Source organism: Gorilla gorilla, chromosome 4 (assembly GCF_029281585.2).
Source record: "Gorilla gorilla gorilla isolate KB3781 chromosome 4, NHGRI_mGorGor1-v2.1_pri, whole genome shotgun sequence".
NCBI lineage: Eukaryota > Metazoa > Chordata > Mammalia > Primates > Hominidae > Gorilla > Gorilla gorilla.
In genome coordinates this window covers 63,535,118-63,559,504 of record NC_073228.2, presented here as the reverse complement: position 1 = coordinate 63,559,504, position 24,387 = coordinate 63,535,118, and the positions used below count along the sequence as shown (strand labels likewise).

Below are 24,387 nucleotides of genomic sequence, written 5' to 3'. Positions count from 1 at the left end.
GTGAGCCAAGATGGCGCCACTGCACTCCAGCCTGGGCAACAGAGCGAGACTCTGTCTCAAAAAATAAGATGAGAGGCCGGGGCATGGTGGCTCACGCCTGTAATCCCAGCACTTTGGGAGGCCAAGGCAGGCGGATCACGAGGTCAGGGGAGATCGAAACCATCCTGGCTAACACGGTGAAACCCCGTCTCTACTAAAAATACAAAAAATTAACCCGGGCATGATGGCGGGTGCCTATAGTCCCAACTACTTGGGAGGCTGAGGCAAGAGAATGGCGTGAACCTGGGAGGCGGAGCTTGCAGTGATCCAAGATCACGCCACTGCACTCCAGCCTGGGCAACAGAGCAAGACTCCATCTCAAAAAATAAATAAATAAATAAATAAGATGAGAAAGATAGAAACATAAATCTTGAAAAATATAGCTTCTTCCATGTGCAAATTTCCTAAATCCGTGTCATTCAAACTTTTTTTTTTTTTTTTGAGACGGAGTCTGGCTGTGTGGCCCAGGCTCGAGTACAGTGGCGTGATCTCTGCTCACTGCAAGCTCCACCTCCCGGGTTTACGCCATTCTCCTGCCTCAGCCTCCCGAGTACCTGGGACTACAGGTGCCCACCACCACGCCTGGCTAATTTTTTTGTATTTTCAGTAGAGACAGGGTTTCACCGTGTTAGCCAGGATGGTCTCGATCTCCTGACCTCGTGATCCGCCTGCCTCGGCCTCCCAAAATGCTGGGATTACAGGCGTGAGCCACAGTGCCCGGCCGTCTCATTACATCTTTTATATTTAAAATTTAATCTAAAGTTCTCTCTTAGGATTCAGTATTATCACTAAATGGAAAACTCCCTATAATATTTCAAGAATGGTGTTATGAGAGAAATATTGGCACTATTAAAGTATGGTTATAATTTTAGCTCCACCTAGTGGTTAACAGTTAAACAGCACTAATTAGCATCTTAGTCTTATTTAATATCCTAACCAAAAACTGCATGTTAATACAAAGCCATTACAATGCAGGCATAAAATCAGTACTCATTGGTGAAGTACAGTGACACTTTTATACAGTGTTAATACATCTTGGAAAGCAATTTGGAGTTGGGTGTATATATACTTGTTTGTTTTTTTTCAAGTGTCTACAGAGTCTCACTCTGTTGCCCAGGCTGGAGTCCAGTGGTACAATCTCAGCTCACTGCGTTCTCCATTTCCCAAGGCTCAAGCGGTCCTCCCACCTCAGCCTCACAACTACAGGCATGCACCACCATGACCACTGATTTTTTTTTTTTTTTTTGGAGTGGGCAAGGATAGAAATGGGGTTTCTCCATGTTGCCCAGGCTGGTCTCAAACTCCTAGGCTCAAGCAATCTGCCCACCTCGGCCTCCCAAAGTGTTGGGATTACAGGCATGAGCCACTGCGCCTGGAGTTGTATATTTAGCCTTGTAAATGTTAAGTGTTTAAAACTTTGAGGAAAAGAAATCCAAATTACAGGAAAAAAGGAAAAGAAATCCAAATTACAGGAAAAAAAAACTGCATAAATATGTTAATTATAACAACTTTATAATAGTTTAAAACAACGTAACTATTTAAAATAGAGATACGGCTGGGTGCAGCGGCTCACACCTGTAATCCCAGCACTTTGGGAGGCTGAGGCAGGCAGATCACAAGGTCAGGAGTTCAAGACCAGCCTGGCCAACGTGGTGAAACCCCGTCTCTACTAAAAATACAAAAATTAGCTTGGCATGGTGGTGCGTGCCTGTAATTCCAGCTACTCGGGAGGCTGAGGCAAGGGAATCGCTTCAACCTGGGAGGCAGAGATTGCAGTGAGCTGAGATCACGCCACTGCACTCCAGCCTGGCGACAGAGCAAGACTCCATCTCAAAAAAAAAAAAAAAAAAGGTAAACATGGCCAAGCCAATAAAAAAATCTTATTCAGCCATTTAAATGATGTCTGCAAAACCAGTATTAATATGGAAAAATGTTTATGGTGTGTTGAACAAAATTTTAAAAGACAAATCCTACTGGAAGTAATGTTAGTAGTGGCTATGTTAATGTGATAGGTTGATTTTTTTCTCTGTTTCTTTTTTAAAATATGGTTTTATTCATTTCATAATGGAAAAATGCATACAATTATTTAGTATTTAAAAGAGTAAAAGAACAATAGGATGGTACATCTATAGTACTTCAAGATGTTACTTGGTTTTTATGGCTAATATTTTGCCTTTCAAGCGAAGTATGTGACTACAAGGCAGGCTGGGGTCAATTAGCAATCACTAAGACCCTGTACCTCTCTACAAAAACTTTGTAAAATCCTAAAAGCTGTGATTTCTGCACTTTATGCTTGCCGGTTGTACATACAGATAAGAAGGAGACATCTGAAAATAAATAGAAATGGAACTGGAGTGAATGTTAGTTGATTCTAGATGAAAAATCATTCTTTTTGAAGATTGTTGTAAGTCTCCAAGTGAACCAAAAATTGTTCATTTAGTTTGAGACAAAATGAGCCTCACATGTACATGAAGTCTTGTTTCAATGTTTCTCATCCTTCATTTACATTAAATTTTTAGATAACAACACAACTATAAATGTTAAATTATATGTGAAATATATATATGAAAAGTAGCATTTCCAGAGTATAAATGACCTTTTTTTAATCATCTCATTTAATTTTCTCTCAAGATTTCACTTAGTATTAACATCATGGTTAGTAGTGTTTTTAAGTAAGAATTAAAATTTGGGGGTGGGTGCAGTGGTTTACACTGTAATCCCAGCACTTCGGAAGGCCGAGTGGGGTGGATCACTTGGTGCTCAGGAGTTTGAGACCAGCCTTGGCAACATAGTGGAACCCCGTCTCTACAAAAAAAAAATACAAAAATTAGTTGGATATAGTGGTGTGCGCCTGTAGTACCAGCTCCTCTGGAGGCTGGGGTGTGGAGGATTGCTTGAACCTGGGAGGTAGAGGTTGCAGTGAGCCAAGATTGCACCACTGCACTCCAGCCTGGGCAACAGACCAGACCCTGTCTCAGAAAACAACAAACAAACATATTTTTGCGTAGGAAACAAAAAATTGCAGAAGAGGCCGGATCGCTTGAGATCAGGAGTTTGAGAGCAGCCTAGGCAACATGGTGAAACCTCCTCTCTACCAAAAATACAAAAAATTAGCTGGGTGTGGTGGTGCATGCCTGTTTTTTGTTTTGTTTTGTTTTTTGTTTTTTTGAGACGGAGTTTCACTCTTGTTACCCACACTGGAGTGCAATGGCACTCTCTCGGCTCACTGCAACCTCCGGCTCCCAGGTTCAAGCAGTTCTCCTGCTTCAGCCTCCCGAGTAGCTGGGATTACAGGCATGTGCCACCATGCCCGGCTAATCATGTATTTTTACTAGAGATGGGATTTCTCCATGTTGGTCAGGCTGGTCTCAAACTCCCGACCTCAGGTGATCCTCGTACCTCAGCCTCCCAAAGCTCTTGGGATTACAGGCGTGAGCCACCGCGCCCGGCCAATTTTTGTATTTTTAGTAGAAATACCCAGTTACCCAGGAGGATAAGGTGGGAGGATAGCCTGAGCCTGGGAGGTGGAGGTTGCAGCGAGCCACGATCGTGCCACTGCACTCCAGCCTGGGTGACAGAGCAAGACCCTGTCTCAAAAAAAAGCAAAAATTGCAGTAGAATGTGGCAAAATATAATAACAGATTTATAAAGTATAGCAGAAATACAAAAGTATAGGAGTGATTTACTCTATAGCGGAGGGAAAGTGGGGCAAAGAAATCTTAGGGAGATGGTATAAAGAGTGCTTTCTGAAGGAAGAATAGGTTAACCAGAAACACAAGGAATGTGTAAAGGCATGGAGAAATGATAAAATAAGAAATGTTTGGGAGAAATTACAAACAGGCCAGGATGGACTGGAGTCAGAAGAGTTTGAAAATTGTTATTCTAAAACATGTTATTAAAGAGGCATTAGGCATTTTTTATGAAGGTTGAAGGAGGACTTACACATGGAATATTCTTCTCAGGGAAAGATACCAAGTGTCTGTATGTCTGTACCATCTTCTTTGAGACTTATTTGCTCCACTTTTCCTCCCCTATAGAGCAAACCGTTCAATGCTTTTTTCTGTTTTTTTTTTTTTTGTTGTTGTTGTTGTTTTTGAGACTAAGTCCCATTCTATTGCCCAGGCTGGAGTGCAGTAGCCCCATCTTGGCTCACTGCAACCTTCGCCTCCCAGGTTCAAGTGATTCTCCTGCCTCAGACTCCTGAGTAGCTGGGATTACAGGCACCTGCCACCACTCCCGGCTAATTTTTCTTTTTGTTTTTGGGTTGTTTGTTTTTTGTTTTTGTTTTTATTTTTGTTTTGAGACGGAGTTTCACTCTTTTTGCCCAGGCTTGAGTGCAATGGTGCTATCTCGTCTCACTGCAACCTCCACCTCCTAGGTTCAAGCGATTCTTCTGCTTCAGCCTCCCGAGTAGCTGGGATTACAGGCATGTGCCGCCACGCCCGGCTAATTTTGTATTTTTACTAGAGACGGGGTTTCTCCATGTTGGTCAGGCTGGTCTCGAACTCCCAACCTCAAGTGATCTGCCTGCCTCAGCCTCCCAAAGTGCTGGGATTACAGGCGTGAGCCACTGCGCCCGGCCAATTTTTGTATTTTTAGTAGAGACGAGGTTTCACCATCTTGGCCAGGCTGGTCTCAAACTCCTGACCTGAAGTGATCCACCCACCTCGGCCTCCCAAAATGTTGAGATTACTAGGCATGAGCCACCACGCCTGGCCTTGATACGTTTTTTATTTCTGTAGTACCTTATAAATATCTTAACCCATTCTATTGCAATTTTTTATTTGTATTTGCTTCCCATGAAAAAAATTTTTGTTTTGTTTATTTGTTTGTTTGTTTTGAGATGGAGTCTCAGTCTGTCGCCCAGGCTGGAGTGCAGTGGTGTGATCTCTGCTCACTGCAGCCTCTGCCTGCCAGGTTCAAGTGATTCTCCTGCCTCAGCCTCCCAAGAAGCAGGGATTACAGACGTGTGCCACCGCGCCTGGCTAATTTTTGTATTTTTAGTAGAGATGGGGTTTCACCATGTTGGCCAGGCTGGTCTCGAACTTCTGACCTCAAGTGATCTACCCGCCTCAGCCTCCCAAAGTGCTGAGATTATGGGCGTGATCCACCGCGCCCGGGCCAGATAGGACTTTTGACTTTAATGTAATCATAATTCCACTGTGATATCTAACAGAATTCATAATAATTTTTAAATGCATGTCTAAATTTCCCCTATTATCTCAAATCCTCAATCCCAGCACTTTGGGAGGCTGAGGCGGGAGGATCATCTGAGGTCAGCAGTTCAAGATCAGCCTTGCCAACATGGTGAAACCCCATCTCTACTAAAAATACAAAAATTAGCTGGATGTGGTAGCACATGCCTGTAATCCCAGCTACATGGGAGGCTGAGGCTAGAGAATCGCTTGAACCCAGGATGCGGAGGTTGCAGTGAGCTGAGATAGTGACATTCCACTCCAGCCCAGGCGACAGTGCAAGACTCCATCTCAAAAAAAAAAGGAACTTGATTTTACACATTTTAAAAATATAAATTATGCTGATTCCTAAGGGACATCTCTTTTTATTTTTTTATTTTATTTTATTTTGTATTTTTTTTGTGAGACGGAGTCTCGCTCTGTCGCCCAGGCTGGAGTGCAGTGGCGCGATCTCGGCTCACTGCAAGCTTCACCTCCCGGGTTCACACCATTCTCCTGCCTCAGCCTCCTGAGTAGCTGGGACTACAGGGGCCTGCCACCACCATGCCCGGCTAATTTTTTGTATTTTTAGTAGACACGGGGTTTCACCGTGTTAGCCAGGATGGTCTCGATCTCCTGACCTCATGATCCGCCCGCATCAGCCTCCCAAAGTGCTGGGACTACAGGCGTGAGCCACCGCGCCCGGCCTTGATTTTTAAATGTATATCCATAGCATGAAATAATAGACACTAGAGACTACAGAAGGTGGGAGGGTGGGAGATGAGTGAGGGTTGAAAAATTACCTATTGGGTATAGTGTTCCCTATTCAAGTTATGGGTACACTAAAAGCCCAGACTTCACCACTACGCAATATATGCATGTAAAAAAATCTGCAGTTGTACCCCCGAATATATAAAAACTTTAAAAATTTTTTAATAAAGGGAAAAAGTTTAAATAAAATTTGAAACTCATGGACAAATATACATCCATAAAATAGCCACTTCAAAGCTGAATAATTATTGCTTCCTTTCTTTATAGACTTAAAAATAATAAATTGGCTTTCATTTTTCTTCCTTCGTCCAATCTCCAACAGATTGAAGAAGAGATGTTGGCTTTGCAGAATGAGCGCACAGAACGAATACGAAGCCTGTTGGAACGTCAAGCCAGAGAGATTGAAGCTTTTGACTCTGAAAGCATGAGACTAGGTTTTAGTAATATGGTCCTTTCTAATCTCTCCCCTGAGGCATTCAGCCACAGCTACCCGGGAGCTTCTGGTTGGTCACACAACCCTACTGGGGGTCCAGGACCTCACTGGGGTCATCCCATGGGTGGCCCACCACAAGCTTGGGGCCATCCAATGCAAGGTGGACCCCAGCCATGGGGTCACCCTTCAGGGCCAATGCAAGGGGTACCTCGAGGTAGCAGTATGGGAGTCCGCAATAGCCCCCAGGCTCTGAGGCGGACAGCTTCTGGGGGACGGACGGAGCAGGGCATGAGCAGAAGCACGAGTGTCACTTCACAAATATCCAATGGGTCACACATGTCTTATACATAACTTAATAATTGAGAGTGGCAATTCCGCTGGAGCTGTCTGCCAAAAGAAACTGCCTACAGACATCGTCACAGCAGCCTCCTCACTTGGGTACTACAGTGTGGAAGCTGAGTGCATATGGTATATTTTATTCATTTTTGTAAAGCGTTCTGTTTTGTGTTTACTAATTGGGATGTCATAGTACTTGGCTGCCGGGTTTGTTTGTTTTTTGGGGAAATTTTGAAAAGTGGAGTTGATATTAAAAATAAATGTGTATGTGTGTACATATATATATACACACACATACACATATATTATGCATGTGGTGAAAAGAATTGGCTAGATAGGGGATTTTTCTGAACACTGCAAAAATAGAACATAGCAAAATGGCTTCAGTTATCACTTTTGGGTGTCTGTATCCTAAGAAGTTTCTGAAAAGATCTAAAGCCTTTTTATCCCATATCCCAAATTCTTATGAGCCACTCACAGCAGGCAGCATATGTTGAAATAAGTTATTACTGGTACACACCTGCATTGCCTCACCAGTGTATTTATTTGTTATTAAATTGATCTGACTTCTCAGCCTCATTTGGACTAAAAAAAGAAAGCAGAAATCCATGAACACATTGCTTCTCGGCCTTTTGGCTAAGATCAAGTGTAGAAATCCATGAACACTAAAGGACTTCATTGACTTTTTCAGAAAGTAGAAAACAACTTAGTTTTTTTTTTTTTCCTGAATGCGTCATAGGCTTGTGAGTGACTTTTGTCCATTCAATTGTGCCTTCTTTGTATTATGATAAGATGGGGGTACTTAAGGAGATCACAAGTTGTGTGGGGATTGCATTAACAAACCTGTGAGCCTTCAATGGGGAAGACCAGAAGGGTGAGAGGGGCCCTGAAAGTTCATATATGGTGGGTATGTCCCGCAGCAGAGTGAGGAGATAAAGCTTACATGTCCTGACGTTTTGTTGCTTATACTGTGATATCTTATCCTAGCTAAGCTCTATAATGCCCAAGACCCTAAACAGTACTTTTACTTTGTACAAAAACAAAGACATATAGCCAATACAAATCAAATGCCGGAGGTGTTTGATGCCATATTTGCAAATTGCCATCTATTGAAATTCTCGTCACACTACATAGACATAATTGTTATCTCCTTTTGGCTTATGTGATTTTCTGTTTACAAGTAGAATAGCCAATTATTTAAATGTTTAGTTGCCACAGTGAACCAGGAGTCACTGAGCCAATGACTTTACCAGCTGCTGACTAATCTTCATCACCACTGTAGATTTTGCTGCATGTGCAGGTCCTCTATTTTTAATTGCTGTTTTCATTGCTGCAGTACTTTACAAACTTCTAGTTCGTTGAGACTTAGTGACCATTTGGCATCAAGTTAACATCACACAATAGGAAACACCACTTCCACAAGTCTCAAGCCTCAGTGCTAAAGTACTACTGAAAAGGAACTAGGAAGTTTGGCCAATTAAAAAAAAAAAAGTAAAATAAGTTATAGTGGTCAGGGAATCTCTTGACGAAAGCTAACTCTTATTTTTCAGGGGGCACATGTTTTGTTTTGTTATGTTTTGTTGTACAATGAAGGATGAACCCAATGCTAAAAAGTCAGTTATTTTCTTGGTTTTCCATTTCTTGTATAGAAATTGTGTTGGAGGTGGGTAGGAAGCTGTGAGTATGACTTGAAGAAAAATATCCTTTTCAGTGACAAATCAGAGTTTCTTACAAGTTATTGTCCTGCTCCCTTCCAAGTTGTCTTGAAGAATCCTTGCTGCTAACTCTGGATCCTGCTTTTCCTATAGTCAGAGGGCTCCAAGGTAGAACTCTCTAAGTCCCTCTCAATGGCACTCTTTGCCTAGACCAAACTAATGACCAAACAGTAATCAATCTATCACTGTTGAAGTCCTGGTTTTCTCAACCAAATTTTAAGTCTTTCCCAGGTATGTCAGTCGAGTTGCCATGAATCCTCACCTGTAGGAGTTTCTGGGATTCATTTTAAGGAAACTGGAAGAAAATTAATGTTTTAATGTAAATGTTTTTAAAACCAAGATCACCATAGAGTTCACACAAAATTTTAGGCAGTGTTTCAAGAAGCACTCTTATGTGTTGTTCTTTCAGCCCATGCTCCAGGTCACCGGTTTTTAGGTAAACATGACATGACATGTACTTGTAATATCAGTGAAAGGGACTTTTAGTCGTCTCAGTATCTTTTTTGCATTCAGGTATTATAGCATTTCCAACAAATTGAGAAATTACTTATTTGGTGTAAAATGACAAGAGAGAGCTTTAGAATTTAATAAAATGTCAAAAATACAATTTGATACCCTTAAAAATTATTCATAGATCTGGCTGCTCTGTACTACTGGATGGGTGGAATAGGGAAGCAGATCACTTTTGCATACAAAAACTCTTTCAAACCCAAAATATTATTGGTGGTACATTTTAAAGTCCAATTGTGGACTTAAATTAGTCAAATTGAGAGTTACTGAGTCCATTCAGATCTCCAGTAGGGTTTTGTATCTAATGTATTTGTTTGGCCACCAGTTTTACATGTAGGTCATGACTATACCTGGATTTTATCATTAAGTTAACTTTAAAGTATATACAGTTTGCAAAAAATGATTCAAATTAATTGGTTTGTATATGTTTGTGAGATCTAGCTTCTGAGGAATCTCATACATAGTAGGAACCATCATAGAGTAAAGCTTGTAGCAGAAAAATTGGAAGGGTTTTGAGATATCCTAGAGAAAGAGCAAGCACTTTCTGAATCAGTGGGGAAATATCAATATTTGATCAAATTAACACTACCTCCTTCCCAGTGTTGGTGTTCACTCACTATATGTCTTTAAGAAAATTAAAAGTATGGAAAATTTGTCTAGCATATGAGAAGTTGTAAATGCTATATCTGGTATCCAGAGGCTGGCTGTAAAAAGTTCCTTGGGGTCACTCTATCTCCCATTTTTTTTGGTTAGCATTTTAAAAATGCAAAGCCACATACTTTGAAATATATTATTCCAAATTGAGCTCCCTTCCCTTTGCACATATTTTTCCTCCCCTTATTGAAGTCAGCTCTAACCCCAAATTCTAGTATCCAAAAGTATTTTTATTTGTATAATGCTATCTGAAAAATGTGTTTATATTATATTTTCAGAGCTGCAATTATTATTCGCCATTTCAATACCTAGAGATAAAGAGTCTTGTATTTGAAGCCACACACACTGGTGTAATATGCTTAGTACTCTAGGTCAAGGATTTGTTGGTAAATGGAACATTTTAGCATAGTCATTATGATTTTTGGTTGCCTAGACATCAGGTAAACATTCAGTACACTAAAGAAACTATCCTGGACACTCCCTCCTGCTTCCACCAATTTTTTTCTCACCCCCTTTTCAAAAATTGAAAACTCTATGAGTGTCTTTTTGAGACCATAAAGCAGACTTTAGTAACTTTCTATTTCTGTAAGTACTAAATGTCTGGCATTTTAAACTTTTGTAGAATACATTATGTTGGACACTGGAATAATACTATTTATTTTCACCTGTGAAAAATGACTTCATTGTACTTGAAACACCTCCTTTGCATTTCTCCATTTGTGCCATTCACTAGTGGAAATAAATTGTATTATACCATGATCTACTGGCTTTTTAAAACTGTATTAAATATGCACATTTTTTGATATAGCTATTATCATTTGTATGTATATATTGTATATACATATGAGTGTCTGTATGTGTGTATAGATGGATGGATGTAACTCATACTGTACATTTCCATCAGGGCACTTAAAAGTTCTGTTATTTTTGTTTGGTTTTTTTATTTCAGTCCTCAGTTAAGGCAAGAATGCATGTGTTTCTTAAGAATGAGTACTCTGCGTTGATGTTTATGAGAAGGTGGTCATTAGATGCAGTCTTTTCCTTTTTAATCCCCTCTTAGCACTTGTGTGAGTGGAGAGGACATTAAGTAAAATTTGGAATCATAAGTTGCAATGCAGTAAAATGGTGCTGGGGAAGGAGCCAGTTAGTGTTTCTGTGAGTTTGTGTTGTGATGCAATAAACGGTAAGTAATGCAGAGAGAAATGAACCATGGAAAGTAAGAACACTGATGGTGATTCCTCTGCAAAGATGATAAGAAAAAGAACCAATAAATCACACAATCTTTATGTGCTTTCTATATGTATTTCTTAGTAGTGATACCATTGATCCTCTTACTTTTTTTACTCCATTAATACTAATAATTATATACTTTGCTGAGGATCAAAACAGCCAAGAAAGGAATTACTGCTAAAGCATCTAAGATTCTCCTGAACTGTAAAATCAACAGGAAATGGCCACTGGGAGAGAAGGATTTGGTATTGGGTGAGGGGCTTTCTCCCTTTACCTGCCTCTTCTTGCTTGCTAATAGTAAGTTCGCTGTGCACCTTCCACCACTTCTGAGCCACTACTATTCAAGTAGAGATTTGCCCCAACACATTAACTTTTTCCTTGGAGATTTATATGGTCCTGCATTTTGTCCTATGCTCACAATGTGAAGTGTCTTCTGTATTCAAATCAAAAAATAATATATTTAAGGTATATAAGTGTGAATCTCCTATAATGATGGAAGAAGAGGTTCTCTTGTCTTAGATAGAAAAGAGCCTTCTCCAAGAGCAATGTCAAAACTTGGGCTGTCATCTTTGAGCTGTTTACCAAAATACAGACCATTATTGAAGAAAAATTATCTATTTTGTTTTCCCCCATCTAACATGATAGTGCCCCCAACCAGGTTGTAGCATTGCCTTTTAAAAGAGACTCACTCACTCTTAGTTTTTAAGAACTGGAAGTTTCCCATCCTCAGATCCCTTAAAGGATGAAGAGTTGGCTGTACACTTAGCGGACTTGCCTCTTGTATGCAAGGACTACTGATTGAAGTCTGTTTTGCTGTGTCTGGTTATGTTGTCTGCACTTTTATGAAATCACTACAATAGGTCTGCATTGGAAATGACTATTAATTTGTAAAGAAGTAAGTTTTATTAAACACTGTCTAGAAAAAGAAAGTGAAGCTGAGAACTCTTCCTTTATTGTGCATTTATATTTTCTGCTGAATTCCGGTAGTTCCCTTTAAAGTCATGTTGACTAATGTTTTCCTCCTTGTTCGTATTCAGATTTCCAAAATTTCACTCATACAAGGGAAGAGACTCCATTTAGCTTAACGGTAGTCTTTAGATCATAAGAAATATATAAATTAGTATGCACCTTATCTGCCTGTTGTGGGTTTCTTAAACTTGCACTTCCTACCCACCCAAAGATAGATATCCTTTAAAGAAAATAAAGGCAGAGAATTAAAACTGGGGAGCCATTTACTATGTCACCATCACTGTTAACTGTTTCCCAGCAATCTAAACTTTTTGAAGTTTCAGAGGTGTATTTTTTTTTGTATATATGTCTGTGTGATTGTATTGTTTTGTTTCTAAATATACAAGGAATTCTTTAAATAGAGAAAAAGGTTAATCCTCACTGAAACACCAGGATGCCCACTGGATATACTAATCTGAACATCTGTAGGTAGTTTGTCATGAAAAAGTGGAGAGAAGATGAGACTTTTGAATGAATGAAAAAGGGTATCTTGATACCCAGAATTCCCCCCAAAGTACGGGTAATTCAACCTGCACAGTTTTCTTTCACTCAAAGTGTTCAGTACTTGTGAGTGAAAAATCATGTAATTATCTGTAAATATGTAGCTAACAAATTGACCTAGTTTCTGTATTTTTTTTGTTTTTGTACTAAAGTTTATAGGTCTGTGCCAGCTAGAGAGAAGTTGCTGTCATTACCAGTTGTGGTCCTAGCATCTAACCCTGAAACCATCCTAGGTGATATTTTTAGAATTAATACTTAAATGTTAAACAGGGGGAAATGAAGCTTAATCATGGTCAGGTTTGAGATCTTTTGCAGTGAAATAATTTTATTTAATATAAATGATCACATGTCCTCAATCATGAATGAGGTAGGGAGCCTCTCTCCCCCAGTGGCCATGTTTACAAAAGTGTGTTTTGTCTATAAAGTGCAAGTGTTTTAATGTTTATGTAAATTATGCAGGTGATAACATGGTTTGGAACTGTTTATTGGGCTCTTTAACTGAATTTTCAAATGAAATGAACTATGCTTATTGCTGGCACATTGATCCCATTTCTGGAACATTTTTCCTATTTCCAGAGTTACATATGTTCTTTTGTCATTACCCAATTTAACCTCCCTTTCTCTGATATGCCTTGTAGCCAAAGTATTAAAGGCTGATGAACATAGACAAGGGAAATGCATTTCTTAGAAATCCGTGAACCCTCAGTTGTATGCTTTCAGTACTCGTGTTAATATGTTTCCATGGCAACTCTGAGGTCAGTGGTTTAGAAATGAGATACCAGTGTTAATGAAAAGTGTGTGCTCTTTGCTTTTGCATGGCTTGGCTTAGTATCCAAGGTATATTAGGGCCACTTGAAAGCATGAAGACCAGTTATATAGGGAACAGGTTTCTCTCAGTGGCACATTTTGCTTTTTCTGAGCCCCAAATAACATTGCGTGGGCATGAACATTGTTACCGTAAATTGCACATGGTCATGGACTGAATTATGTGACTTTAAAGGATGTAACTGCCCAACATTTGCAGATTCTGGGTGGTCTATGTGACCATTTGTCTCGTATCCAAAAACCCGGGGGCTATTGGAACCCTTCCAACACTTTTTCCTTTGTCATAGACAAGTTTATATATAACTTACAAAGATGTTGGCTGTCCTGGTGTATTGCCAGACAGCTCTCTTTTGGTTCCCATTCCAAATGTGCTGCTGTCCTTCTTTGCATTTCACAATATCAAAGAAACCACCACCCTTCTTCCTAACAGCATTTTATGCCTTTTATTCCACATTAAATGGGAATTGTGCCTATTTAGGAGTGCCCCTCCAATTAATTACATGTGTCCAAGAATAATCCAAGCTAGAGACACAAGGTGGGAAAACATTTCAAAAAAAAAAAAAAAAAAGTCCTCTTAAGGCCAGTAATTTATCTGAAAAGGTATTTTATCACACCTTGACACCTTATATATGAGCCTATTAGGAGCTGCAGGTGGTTTCATAGGGTAAAATCCAAGAAAAGAGAAGGATGTGTGGGGTTTCTATTAGAAGATAATTTTGTTCTCATTTTACCTTTTCTTTTATGATCCTTCTCTGCTAGAACAGGTTAATTCTCCAAATTTGTTTTGTTTTGTTTTGTTTTTTTATTTTTTAGGGAACTTTTTTGCAAAAGCAATGGTCGGATGTAAATAACATTTAAAGTATAGTGCACATAACTTCCCCGGACTGTTCCAATCTGATAATTTGTAAATGCTTTAGAGTTTTTTTAATTAACACTTGTGTTGCTAAATTCTATTTATGTAAGTCTGCTAAAGTTTTTTAGCCCGCTTAAAACTTAAGACAACCATTTAAAATAATGGATGGGTTACTATGAGCAATTTCGCTTTCAGAACCCCCTTGTTTTAGTATATGAAAAAGCCTAATGCGCATTAATGAGGTTGAAGAGACTATGAGAAATATGTATAGTGTATATTTTAAAACAGCTTTGCTTGTATTGTGAAGATTTAAAAACAAACTTGAGATTTTTAACGTAACTATTAACACAGTTTTAACATAAGTTATCCCACTGGGTTTAAGAGCATCTTGAATGTATAATCCTTTTTGTAACCCAGGTTGGTTTCTACTTTTACCAGTCACCCAAACATATTTATGTTTTTAGTTTTATATACTCATTTCCCTTTGTTTTCCTCAAACAGCATGATTTTTTTGCACATGTAGAAATTTTTTAAAAGAAAGAAATTAGTACATCATTTTCTCTGGATTTTCTTCACTTCCCTCTTCCTTTCTACTAACTCCTTCCTTAAAGGCCATATCACTCCATTTGCATTATTTGTGCAAATGCCAGGGTTGGTTTTTATTTTTATTTTTGCTATTTACCTAAAAAAAGAAAATGCTTCAGTCAATTGCTTTTTTATTTAAAAAAAAAAGAAAAGAAAAAAAGCTGTAACCTTATCATTTCTGAGTAGACCATTGAGTGATGAATGCACACCTGTAGTAGCCCAGGACCAGCTGTGGTGGCTAAAGGGAATATGTTAATTAAGCAAGAGGTTCCTTTCTAAAAGTGGTATCTGTTATCCACAATGTATTTTAGTTATTCCCACAAGTCAGGGGTCCAGATAAAATGAGGGTTATCAGCTAACTGATATGCTATCATTGAGGTTCATCAATGAATTTGTACATTTCTAGTTCCCTTTGGTGAAGGGAAAAATGATGATTTTGCAAGACCTAGATTTTGGCTTGGTTTCTTGCCTCCTTTTTTGGCAGCCTTCATCTTCTCATCTCCCAAACCCCCTGAGCCTGTAGGGTTTTCATAGTGGACAAAGAACTTGTGGTCTTTTAAAACTGGGACTGATACTTTTTTGAGAGAGTATCGTGTCGAAAGTGTGATGTTCTACCACTTTACCAATAACTAATTTTAAATACACATTGTCCTCTCGATTTTTGGACCAAACAGACGCTCACAGTGGAGGCTTATCAAGGGTTGCATTGGGGAAGAATCCTCTCCCTCTCTGTCAGCACCAGCTGGTAAAGGTGACTGTACAGATGTGCATTTTCCTTTTGGTATAAATGGTCCACAGCACTAACTGGTAAGGCTTATTGTACAGTATATTGTCAGTATTCTTCTGGTTCAGCATACCTTATAGTTCATATATAACCTGTATTAATTGTATAGATTGTGCATTAAAAGCTGTTACCAAGTTGTCAGAACATAAGAGCGAAAACAAGGTCATATGTAATATTTTGTTTGTAAGTATCCTTTGTATCATAGCAAAGGAAATGTTTAAAAAAATCAACTGTAATAAAGTAATTTTAGTACACAGTGTCTGTCCAGTTTTTTTAAGCAATTTTATTCCCATGAAGATAAACTCTATTGAGTGACTATTGGATAATTACTGAACCTTAGGCAGTGTGCTGAATGTTGGGGTTACAAAAATGGGATTACCACTCAGATGGTAAGAGTGTACCATCTGATAAAAGACATAAACCCTCGTCCGGGTGCGGTGGCTTGCACCTGTAATCCCAGCACTTTGGGAGGCCAAGTTTGGTGGATCACCTGAGGTCAGGAGTTCGAGACCAACCTGGCCAACATGGCGAAACCCTGTCTCTACTAAAAATGCAAAAATTAGCTGGGTGTGGTGGCGGGTGCCTGTAATCCCAGCTACTCCGGAGGCTGAGGCAGGAGAATCACTTGAACCCAGGAGGCGGAGTTTGCAGTGAGCCGAGATCGTGTCACTGCACTCCAGCCTGGGTGACAGCGAGACTCTGTCTCAAAAAATATATATATATATATATATATATATATATATATATATATATAAACCCTCTAGTCTAATTGGCTCGCCTTCTGTCTGCCCAGAGTGAAGTGGCCTATTGTGTTCTGGGTGTGAGATTATTCTAGTTGAAATTCTGACTGCTTGATGTAAGTTCTTACATTTTATTTCTACCTTGTGGTCTGCATAACTACAACGCCGATACACGGAGCCATAAATGTAGGCAGTTCTCTTGGGTCTTGTACAAAGCCTCAAAAGGTGGTCTTATCTGGGCTTATCTCCCTAGATTTGAAAAATCATCACATTTTAGCCCTATGTGGGGGCAGTAAACCATGGAATCAAGTCCTATTTAAAACACTGTGACTTTTTTTTTTTTTTTTTGTCAGAAGACTAATTCAGAGGGAGAAATGCTCAGGGGCTGGGATTTATGTTTTTTAATTTAAAAAGAAAATAGGGCCGGGCGTGATGGCTCAACCTGTAATCCCAGCACTTCGGGAGGCTGAGGCAGGCAGATCACCTGAGGTCAGGAGTTTTGAGACTAGCCTGACCAACGTAGTGAAACCCCATCTCTACTAAAAATACATGGTGAAAACCCGTCTCTACTAAAAATACAAAAAATTAGCCAGGCATGCTGGTGGGCGCCTGTAGTCCCAGCTACTCGGGAGGCTGAGGCCAGAGAATGGCGTGAACCCGGGAGGCAGAGATTGCAGCGAGCCGAGATCGTGCCACTGCACTCCAGCCTGGGCGACAGAGCGAGACTCCGTCTCAAAATTAAAAAAAAAATAAATAAATAAAATAAAATAAATACAAAAATTAGCCAGGCGGTGGGTGCCTGTAATCCCAGCTACTAAGGAGGCTTAGGCAGGAGAATTACTTGAACCTGGGAGGCGAAGGTTGCAGTGAGCCAAGATCAGGCCACTACACTCTAGCCTGGGTGACAGAGTGAGACTCCATTAAAAAAAAAAAAAAAAAGAAAAGAAAATCGCTTTTGGGTTTTTTGTTTGTTTTTTGTTTTTGAGGCAGCCTCTCTCTGTTACCCAGGCTGGAGTGCAGTGATGTGATCTTGGCTCACAACAACCTCCGCCTCCCAGGTTCAAGTGATTCTCGTGGCTCAGCCTCTGAAGTAGCTGGGATTACAGGTGTGTGCCACCAAGCCCAGCTAATTTTTGTATTTTTAGTAAAGATGGGGTTTCTCCATCCTGGCCAAGCTGGTTGCGAACTCCTGACCTCCGATGAACCATCTGCCTCGCCCTCCCAAAGTGCTGGGATTACAGGCGTGAGCCACCACACCCCGCCAAGAAAATAGTTTTAAGTACCATTTTTAAAAGTATAATTTAGGTTGGGCTGGGCGCGGTGGCTCACGCCTGTAATCCCAGCTACCCCGGAGGCTGAGGCAGGAGAATGGTGTGAACCCGGGAGGCGGAGCTTGCAGTGAGCCGAGATCGCGCCACTGCACTCCAGCCTAGCTTACAGAGCGGGACTCCGTCTCAAAAAAAAAAAAAAAAAAGGATAAAGTATAATTTAGGTTACCTACCATATTGAAAAGAAGACTTAAAGTGGCAGTTTTTTAACTCCTAGAATGTCGACATTTGAACTATTTTGAGATTAACATTTCTATAGTGTTTAATTTGCTTGCCTCAAACGGCTGTGTGGCAGCCAGGTGCAGTGGCTCATGCCTGCAGTCCTACCACTTTGAGAGGCTGAGGTGGAAGGACTGCTTGAGACCAGGAGTTTGAGACCAGCCTGGGCAACATAGTGAGACCCTATCATCTACAAAAAAATAATAAAAATATTAGATGAGCATGGTGACACATGCCTGTAGTCCCAGCTACTTGGGAGGCTGAGGTGGGAGGATCGCTTGAGCCTGGAAGGTTAAGGCTGCAGTAAGCCATGATCATACCACTACATTCCAGCCTAGGTGACAGAGCTAGACCTTGCCTTGCAGAGCCAGGATTAGATCCCAGACCTCATCTCCAGTATTTTCAATATACCCACCTGAATTTGGACTAACTCAATGGGATTAAAAAACAAGATTTCTAGGGCATAGAGGCTCATGCCTATAGATCCCCCCTACTCAGGAGGTTGAGGTGGGATGATTGCTTGAGCCCAGGAGTTTGGGGTCCAGCCTGGGCAACATAAGGAGACTCCGTCTCTAAAAAAAGATTCTTTGTTTTCTCCTCACAATTGGGTTCTTCAAATTACAGTGGGATGAAAGATTCAAGTTATGCTTAGAATTTAAAATCTATCCTACCTGACTATAAAAGAAATTTGAACATAAAATTAGTCATGGGAGGTCGGGCACGGTGCCTCACACCTATAATCCTAGCACTTTGGGAGGCCAAGGCAGGCGGATCACTTGTGGTCAGGAGTTTGAGACCAGCCTGGCCAACATAGAGAAACCCTATCTCTACAAAAATACACAAATTAGCTGGGTGTGGTTGCGCATGCCCATAGTCCCACCTACTTGGGAGGCTGAGGCAGGAGAGTTGCTTGAACCCAGGAGGCGGAGGTTGCAGTGAGCTGATATCATGCCACTGCACTCCAGCCTGGGCAACAAAGTGAGACTGTCTCAAAAAAAAAAAAAAATTAATCATGATTGTCAGCTAGCTTCACAGCCCCTATGCCATCACCTACATCACATTTCACCAGCTGCAGAATCAGGGTCTTCCTGTATGTGTCCTGGGCAATTAATGACTTTACCTTCTGCTACCCTATTTTCAGATACTTGTTCTTAACGGATACAGGGAGAGAAGGCTGCTGAGGGTGTTAGCTCTGTGCAGGCTGTGCAGTGAAATTTAAAGGGTGCCATTTGTAGATAACGTGCATGGCTCCCCCCATGCAGTTGTGCACCCCGGCAGCTCTGAAGAGAGATTCCCTGAAACCCCCACCCTTTTGTTAAAATCCTTTACATTTTGGAGTCCAAAATGGACATTGTTTAGTATCATCTCAGACAGTGATTAGGAAAAGGCAAATAATGTATGGCATAAAGAGCACTAATTTGGGTCTGGTCTTAGCCCCACCACTAACCATGAGATCTTAAAAGTCACATCGTCTCTGACCTTCATCTATAAGAAATAGAAATGCAGATGGTTTTTGACAAAAATTTATGTGAAACCAATTAGCTGTGACATAGTATCAGTGTGTGTGTACATATATGGGGGTGGGGATGGGGAGAGTTTGTCCTCAACTGGGCAACCCAAACCCAACCTGTGAGGCTCAAAGGTGCTGCTCTTCCAGGCCCTTCCCAACTTTGCAGTGCAATTAATAACTGGAACTTCTTAGCCTTATAAGATGTTGATCAGAGAATAAAGACTGTGATTTGAAAGCAGATGCCCCTTCATCATGGAGGTCTTTGAGCTCTGGTTGAGGAATTAAATAGAGTCTTGGAGAATGGGATCTGTTTGCTATTAAGTATCTCATTATATCCTAACAGACCTTATAAATTAAGGCCTATACACATTCCCAGTCTTTTCATATGGAACAACTCATAAAATAACTTTCTCAGGGTCACTTAAGTCATAGATGAAGTAGAAACTGGAACCCACATCTCCGAACTATTACTTCAGTATCCTATCAACACACAAACACTGTTTGCCCACTGAATAATATATTTGTTGTAGGCACCATCAATGATCAGGGAATTGTGCGCCTGCTGGGAAATTATTAGCCCAGAACAGGAGACCTGGTTATTGATTAAACAGAGCTGCCACTGGTTAGTGTTAGGCCACACGAGGCTAGATCTACAAAAGTGAGGCAACATCCAGTGGCTAGAGAATGTGCACTGAGGCTCTGCTAAACGCCACAGTAGGCAAACATGGCTTAGTACACAGAGGACTTAAGACAAACAGCACATATTTGTTTCTGGAGATTTAAAAAATAATAACATTCCAGTGTTACTGGGAGACTGATTTACTATTCAGAGGCAAATAAATTGGAGAGAAATTTTTTGTTCAACCATACTAAATACTAAGGCAAGGTATTGCATTATTACAAGGCAAGACTAGAGGGACTAGAGACTTACTTTTGATGCATGAGTGTCTTATTGTTTCAATGAAGTATCATTTTACCTTCAAAACTTTAGTTCCGGCCGGGTGCGATGGCTCACTCCTATAATCCCAGCACTTTGGGAGGCTGAGGTGGGCAGATCATGAGGTCAGGAGATCGAGACCACAGTGAAACCCCGTCTCTACTGAAAATACAAAAAATTAGCCGGGCGTGGTGGCGGGCGCCTGTAGTCCCAGCTACTCGGGAGGCTGAGGCAGGAGAATGGCGTGAACTTGGGAGGCGGAGCTTGCAGTGAGCCGAGATGGTGCCACTGCACTCCAGCCTGGGCGACAGAGCGAGATTCCGTCTCAAACAAATAAACAAACAAACAAAAAAAACCTTTAGCTCCTCTGAGCAATTGCGACTAGAGCATAATCATTGGCTATCTTAAAAATATACTCTGAGGCCAGGTGTGGTAGCTCACACCTATAATCTCAGACTTTTGGGAGGCCGAGGTGAGAAGATCCCTTGAACCCAGGAGTTCAAGACCAGCCTGAGTAACATAGTAACAAACCCTATCTATACAAAAAATACAAAAATTAGCTGGGCATGGTGGTGCACACCTGTAGTCCCAGCTACTTAGGAGTCTGAGGTAGGAGGATCACCTGAGCTCGGGAGGTCGAGGCTGTGGTAAGCCATGATCACACCACTGGGCAATCCAGCCTGGGTGACACAGCAAGACCCTTTCTCTAAACAAAACAAAACACTCTGGGCTGGGAATGGTGGTGGCTCATGCCTGTAGTACCATCAATTTATGAGGCTGAGGTGGGAGGATTGCTTGAGCTCAGGAGGTTGAGGATGCAGTGAGTCAAGATTGCACCACTGCACTCTAGCCAAAGTGACAGAGCAAGACCTTATCTCAAACAAACAAACAAAAACCACAGACACACACACTCACTCTGGTCACTTTGGCAGGGTTATTTTCATTAAAATGTATGTTATCTCTCAACTCCCAGGATCCTAGTCAGGTCTGTGGTTTTCTGATCCTTGAGCCCAGAAACCCACCTTAAGTTGTTACAAACACTAAGATCATTAGCATTATTTATTTTAATTCACAGACCTTAGATGAGAAGAAACTGGATATCTGATCTAGTTCATCCTCATTTCTTGCCACATGTTCTCTCCATGATATGTGCCAAGGGCAGTCTAGCTTGAATATCCCACTGATGATGTGCGACTTACTGTTTCCTGAGGCATTCATTTAATCTCTGAGTACTTGAACACTCCCTATGTATAACTTCTCAAGCCTTCCTGAATGCACTCTTTTCTCTGCAAATTGTGATAATGAGTCAAAGCAATTTCTGGTGTCATCCTTTCTGGCTTGACTGAAGAATCACAAATACTCCTTTTATTGGCATTGTTACCAAGTTCTACCAGAGTGGCCAAGTGTATCTGCTTGTTTAAGCAGGGAGAGGAATTCATGCTAGAATTCATCTCTAAAGGAAGATACCTTGGCATTCACTACTAAAGGTGACTGATTGAGAAAGGACCTTGTGGTTTGGGATGGAAGATGAGTACAGAGGAGTTTCTGACTCTAGGTGGTTCTGAGGTTATGTATAAAGCCAAAGTGACACTTCCTTGTTTTGAGACCTTTTCTCTTTCCTTTTTTTGAGACAGGGTCTTGCTCTGCTGCCCAGGCCAGAGTGCAGTGGCATGTTTACAGCTCACTGCAGACTTGACTTCCTAGGCTCAAGTGATTCTCCCACCTCAGTCTCTCTAGTAGCTGGGCCTACAGGCATGCACCACCATACACAGCTAATGTTTGTATTTTTTGTAGAGACAGGTTTTCACCACGTTGCCCAGGCTGGTCTCAAACTCCTGGACTCAAGTGATCCACCCACCTCAGTCTCCCAAAGTGCTAGGACTACAGGTGTGAGCCACCATGCCTGGCCAAGGCCTCCTTCCTTCCTTCCTTCCCTCCCTCCCTCCTTCCATCCTTCCTTCCTTCCTTCCCTTCTTTTTCTTTCTTTCCTTTCTTTCTTCTTTTTTTCCTTTCTTCTTTCTTTTTCTCTTTATTTCCTTTCTTTTTTTCTTTTTTTTGAGACAGAGTTTTGCTCTTCTTGCCCAGGCTGGAGTACAATGGCGCGATCTTGGCTCACCGAAACCTCCACCTCCCGAGTTCAAGTGATTCTCCTGCCTCAGCCTCCCAAGTAGCTGGGATTAGAGGCATGTGCCACCACACCTGGCTAATTTTGTGTTTTTAGTAGAGACGGGGTTTCTCCATGTTGGTCAGGCTGGTCTCGAACTCCCAACCTCAGGTGATCCACCCGGCTCGGCCTCCCAAAGTGTTGGAATTACAGGCGTGAGCCACTGCGCCTGGCCAAGACCTATTTTCTATCAGTATCCAAGTCTTAGGATATCGTCACTCAAAACAGAGATGATGTCTTCTCAGAGAATTTAGTGCTGTATTTTTCATACTGTCATCTCCAGCCAAGCCACCCTGGACATCTATGTATAAATACACAAAATACTAAATTATGAGAATTAAGTTATAGCTTAGCACAATCTTGATATCAGAGATCAGAACTTAGAACTCACAGAAAATTTCAGAAGCAGTTGTCTGCTTTCTGCATTCTGATCCATGGCTAGAGACAGAGGACTCAATTGCCACTTCTGAATTAATGCCTCCCTTTAGTCATTGGCTTTTTGTTTTTGTTTTATTGTTTTCATTATGATTTTGAGACAGGGTCTTTCTCTGTTGCCCAGGATGGAGTGCAGTGGCGCAGTCTCGGTCCACTGCAGCCTCTGCTTCCCAGGCTCATGCGATTCTCTCACCTCAATCTCCCAAGTAGCTGGGACTACAGGCGTGTGCCACCACACTCAGATGGAATTTCACCATGTTGGCTAGGCTGGTCCTGAACTCCTGGACTGAAATGATCTGCCTGCCTCGGCCTCCCAAAGTGCTGGGATTACTGCACTTTGCAGTGAGTCACTGCACCTGTCTCGTTTCCTTATTTGTATTTATTTTTTTATCTTATCATTTGAAGGTATTGGTAAATAACGGACACCAAAAAGGAGGCAAGCAAGTAATGAGGCCTGAAGATTACTGAAGACCCACCACCTGGAAAGTCCAACTCAGTGGTTCTTAGGTGTTTGGGAGGGGCTCACTGAAGTCTCGACCTCCAGGGCTGAAGCAGTGCTACCGCCTCCGTCTCCCGAGTGGCTGGGACTACAGGGTGCACCACCATGCCTAGCTAATTTAATTTTTTGTAGAGATGGGGTTTTGCTATGTTGGCCAGACTAGTCTCGATCTCTTGGCCTCAAGTGATCCTCCCACCTCAGTCTCTCAAAGTGCTGGTATTGCAGGTGAGAGCCACTGTGCCCCGCCTATTGGTTGGTTTTGTTGTTTGTTTCTTGCTTCCTCAAACTCATAACTTGCCATTTTGTTCAAGGGCCACCCATTCACAGAACAGTGTGCCTGGGGCTCCTCCAGCTGGCTTCACACAATTAGCTATTTACCAAAGCAGAATTCACCTGTGTGATTCTTGAATCATTAGGCTAAAGGACAGGGCCATCCAAATCTTTCCTGCTTGAACAGAAATTACACTTTCTCAGCACAAAACAGGCATTTCAGCCCTAGTCTTCAAGTAGTAATGGGAAAATCAGAGAATGTTCTTGGGATATGCAGTGGGTGCATCTGGCACAAGGGCCACGGAAGAGAAAAATACTTTAGGGTTCGGGTCACTAGAGTTCAGGGTTCAAAAGAATTAATGGAACCTGAACTGGGGCTGATTCTGCCATTCTTCTGACTGTAACTACAAAGTTTATACATTTCTCTCCCTGGAAAACTTTCTTTCCTATCAAAAGGGAAAGGAAAACCAACCACTATTTCTCCAAAAGCTATTCTCTTGAAGAACCAGAGTCTTGCGTTATCTGGATAGTTTCTAGAGAAACTATGCAGATTTTCACCCTTAGGGACTCTTTAAGCCTTAGGGTTTAAAAACCACTAGGCTGCTTCCCATTTTGCAGGGCAACTGGGACTGCAGGACCCTAATTAACTGAAATCCTCACTGTACCAGATGTGGAGGGCAGCTGGTGGTAGCGGATGGCCAGATGGCAGTAAATCTCCCTCACCAAGCCTTACACCAAGGCTGTTGTTCACTGGCAGTAGAGCAGCTTAATTTCAGTTCCTTTTTTTTTTATCCTGCTTAGAAATGGCAAAAGAACGTCAGATGAGGAATATGGAGGAGGAGAAACAAGAAGTGGGGAGAAGGGAGA

General features: G+C 41.3%; 1 protein-coding gene and 1 pseudogene across 5 annotated transcripts in view; both read left to right on the top strand.

The window, feature by feature from the left end:
- Positions 1 to 15,675, top strand: part of TAOK1 (TAO kinase 1) — a 160,303-nt gene extending 144,628 nt beyond the window's left edge. For all 5 annotated transcript variants that reach the window (XM_031011033.3, XM_063705863.1, XM_055388589.2 and 2 more), the window contains one exon: positions 6,307 to 15,675. In XM_031011033.3, the coding sequence (XP_030866893.1) occupies positions 6,307 to 6,768 (462 nt within the window). In that variant the 3' untranslated portion in view covers positions 6,769 to 15,675. The remainder of the gene's footprint in view (positions 1 to 6,306) is intronic.
- LOC115934905 (uncharacterized) lies at positions 7,370 to 7,525 on the top strand (annotated as a pseudogene).
- Positions 15,676 to 24,387: the final 8,712 nt, after the last annotated feature.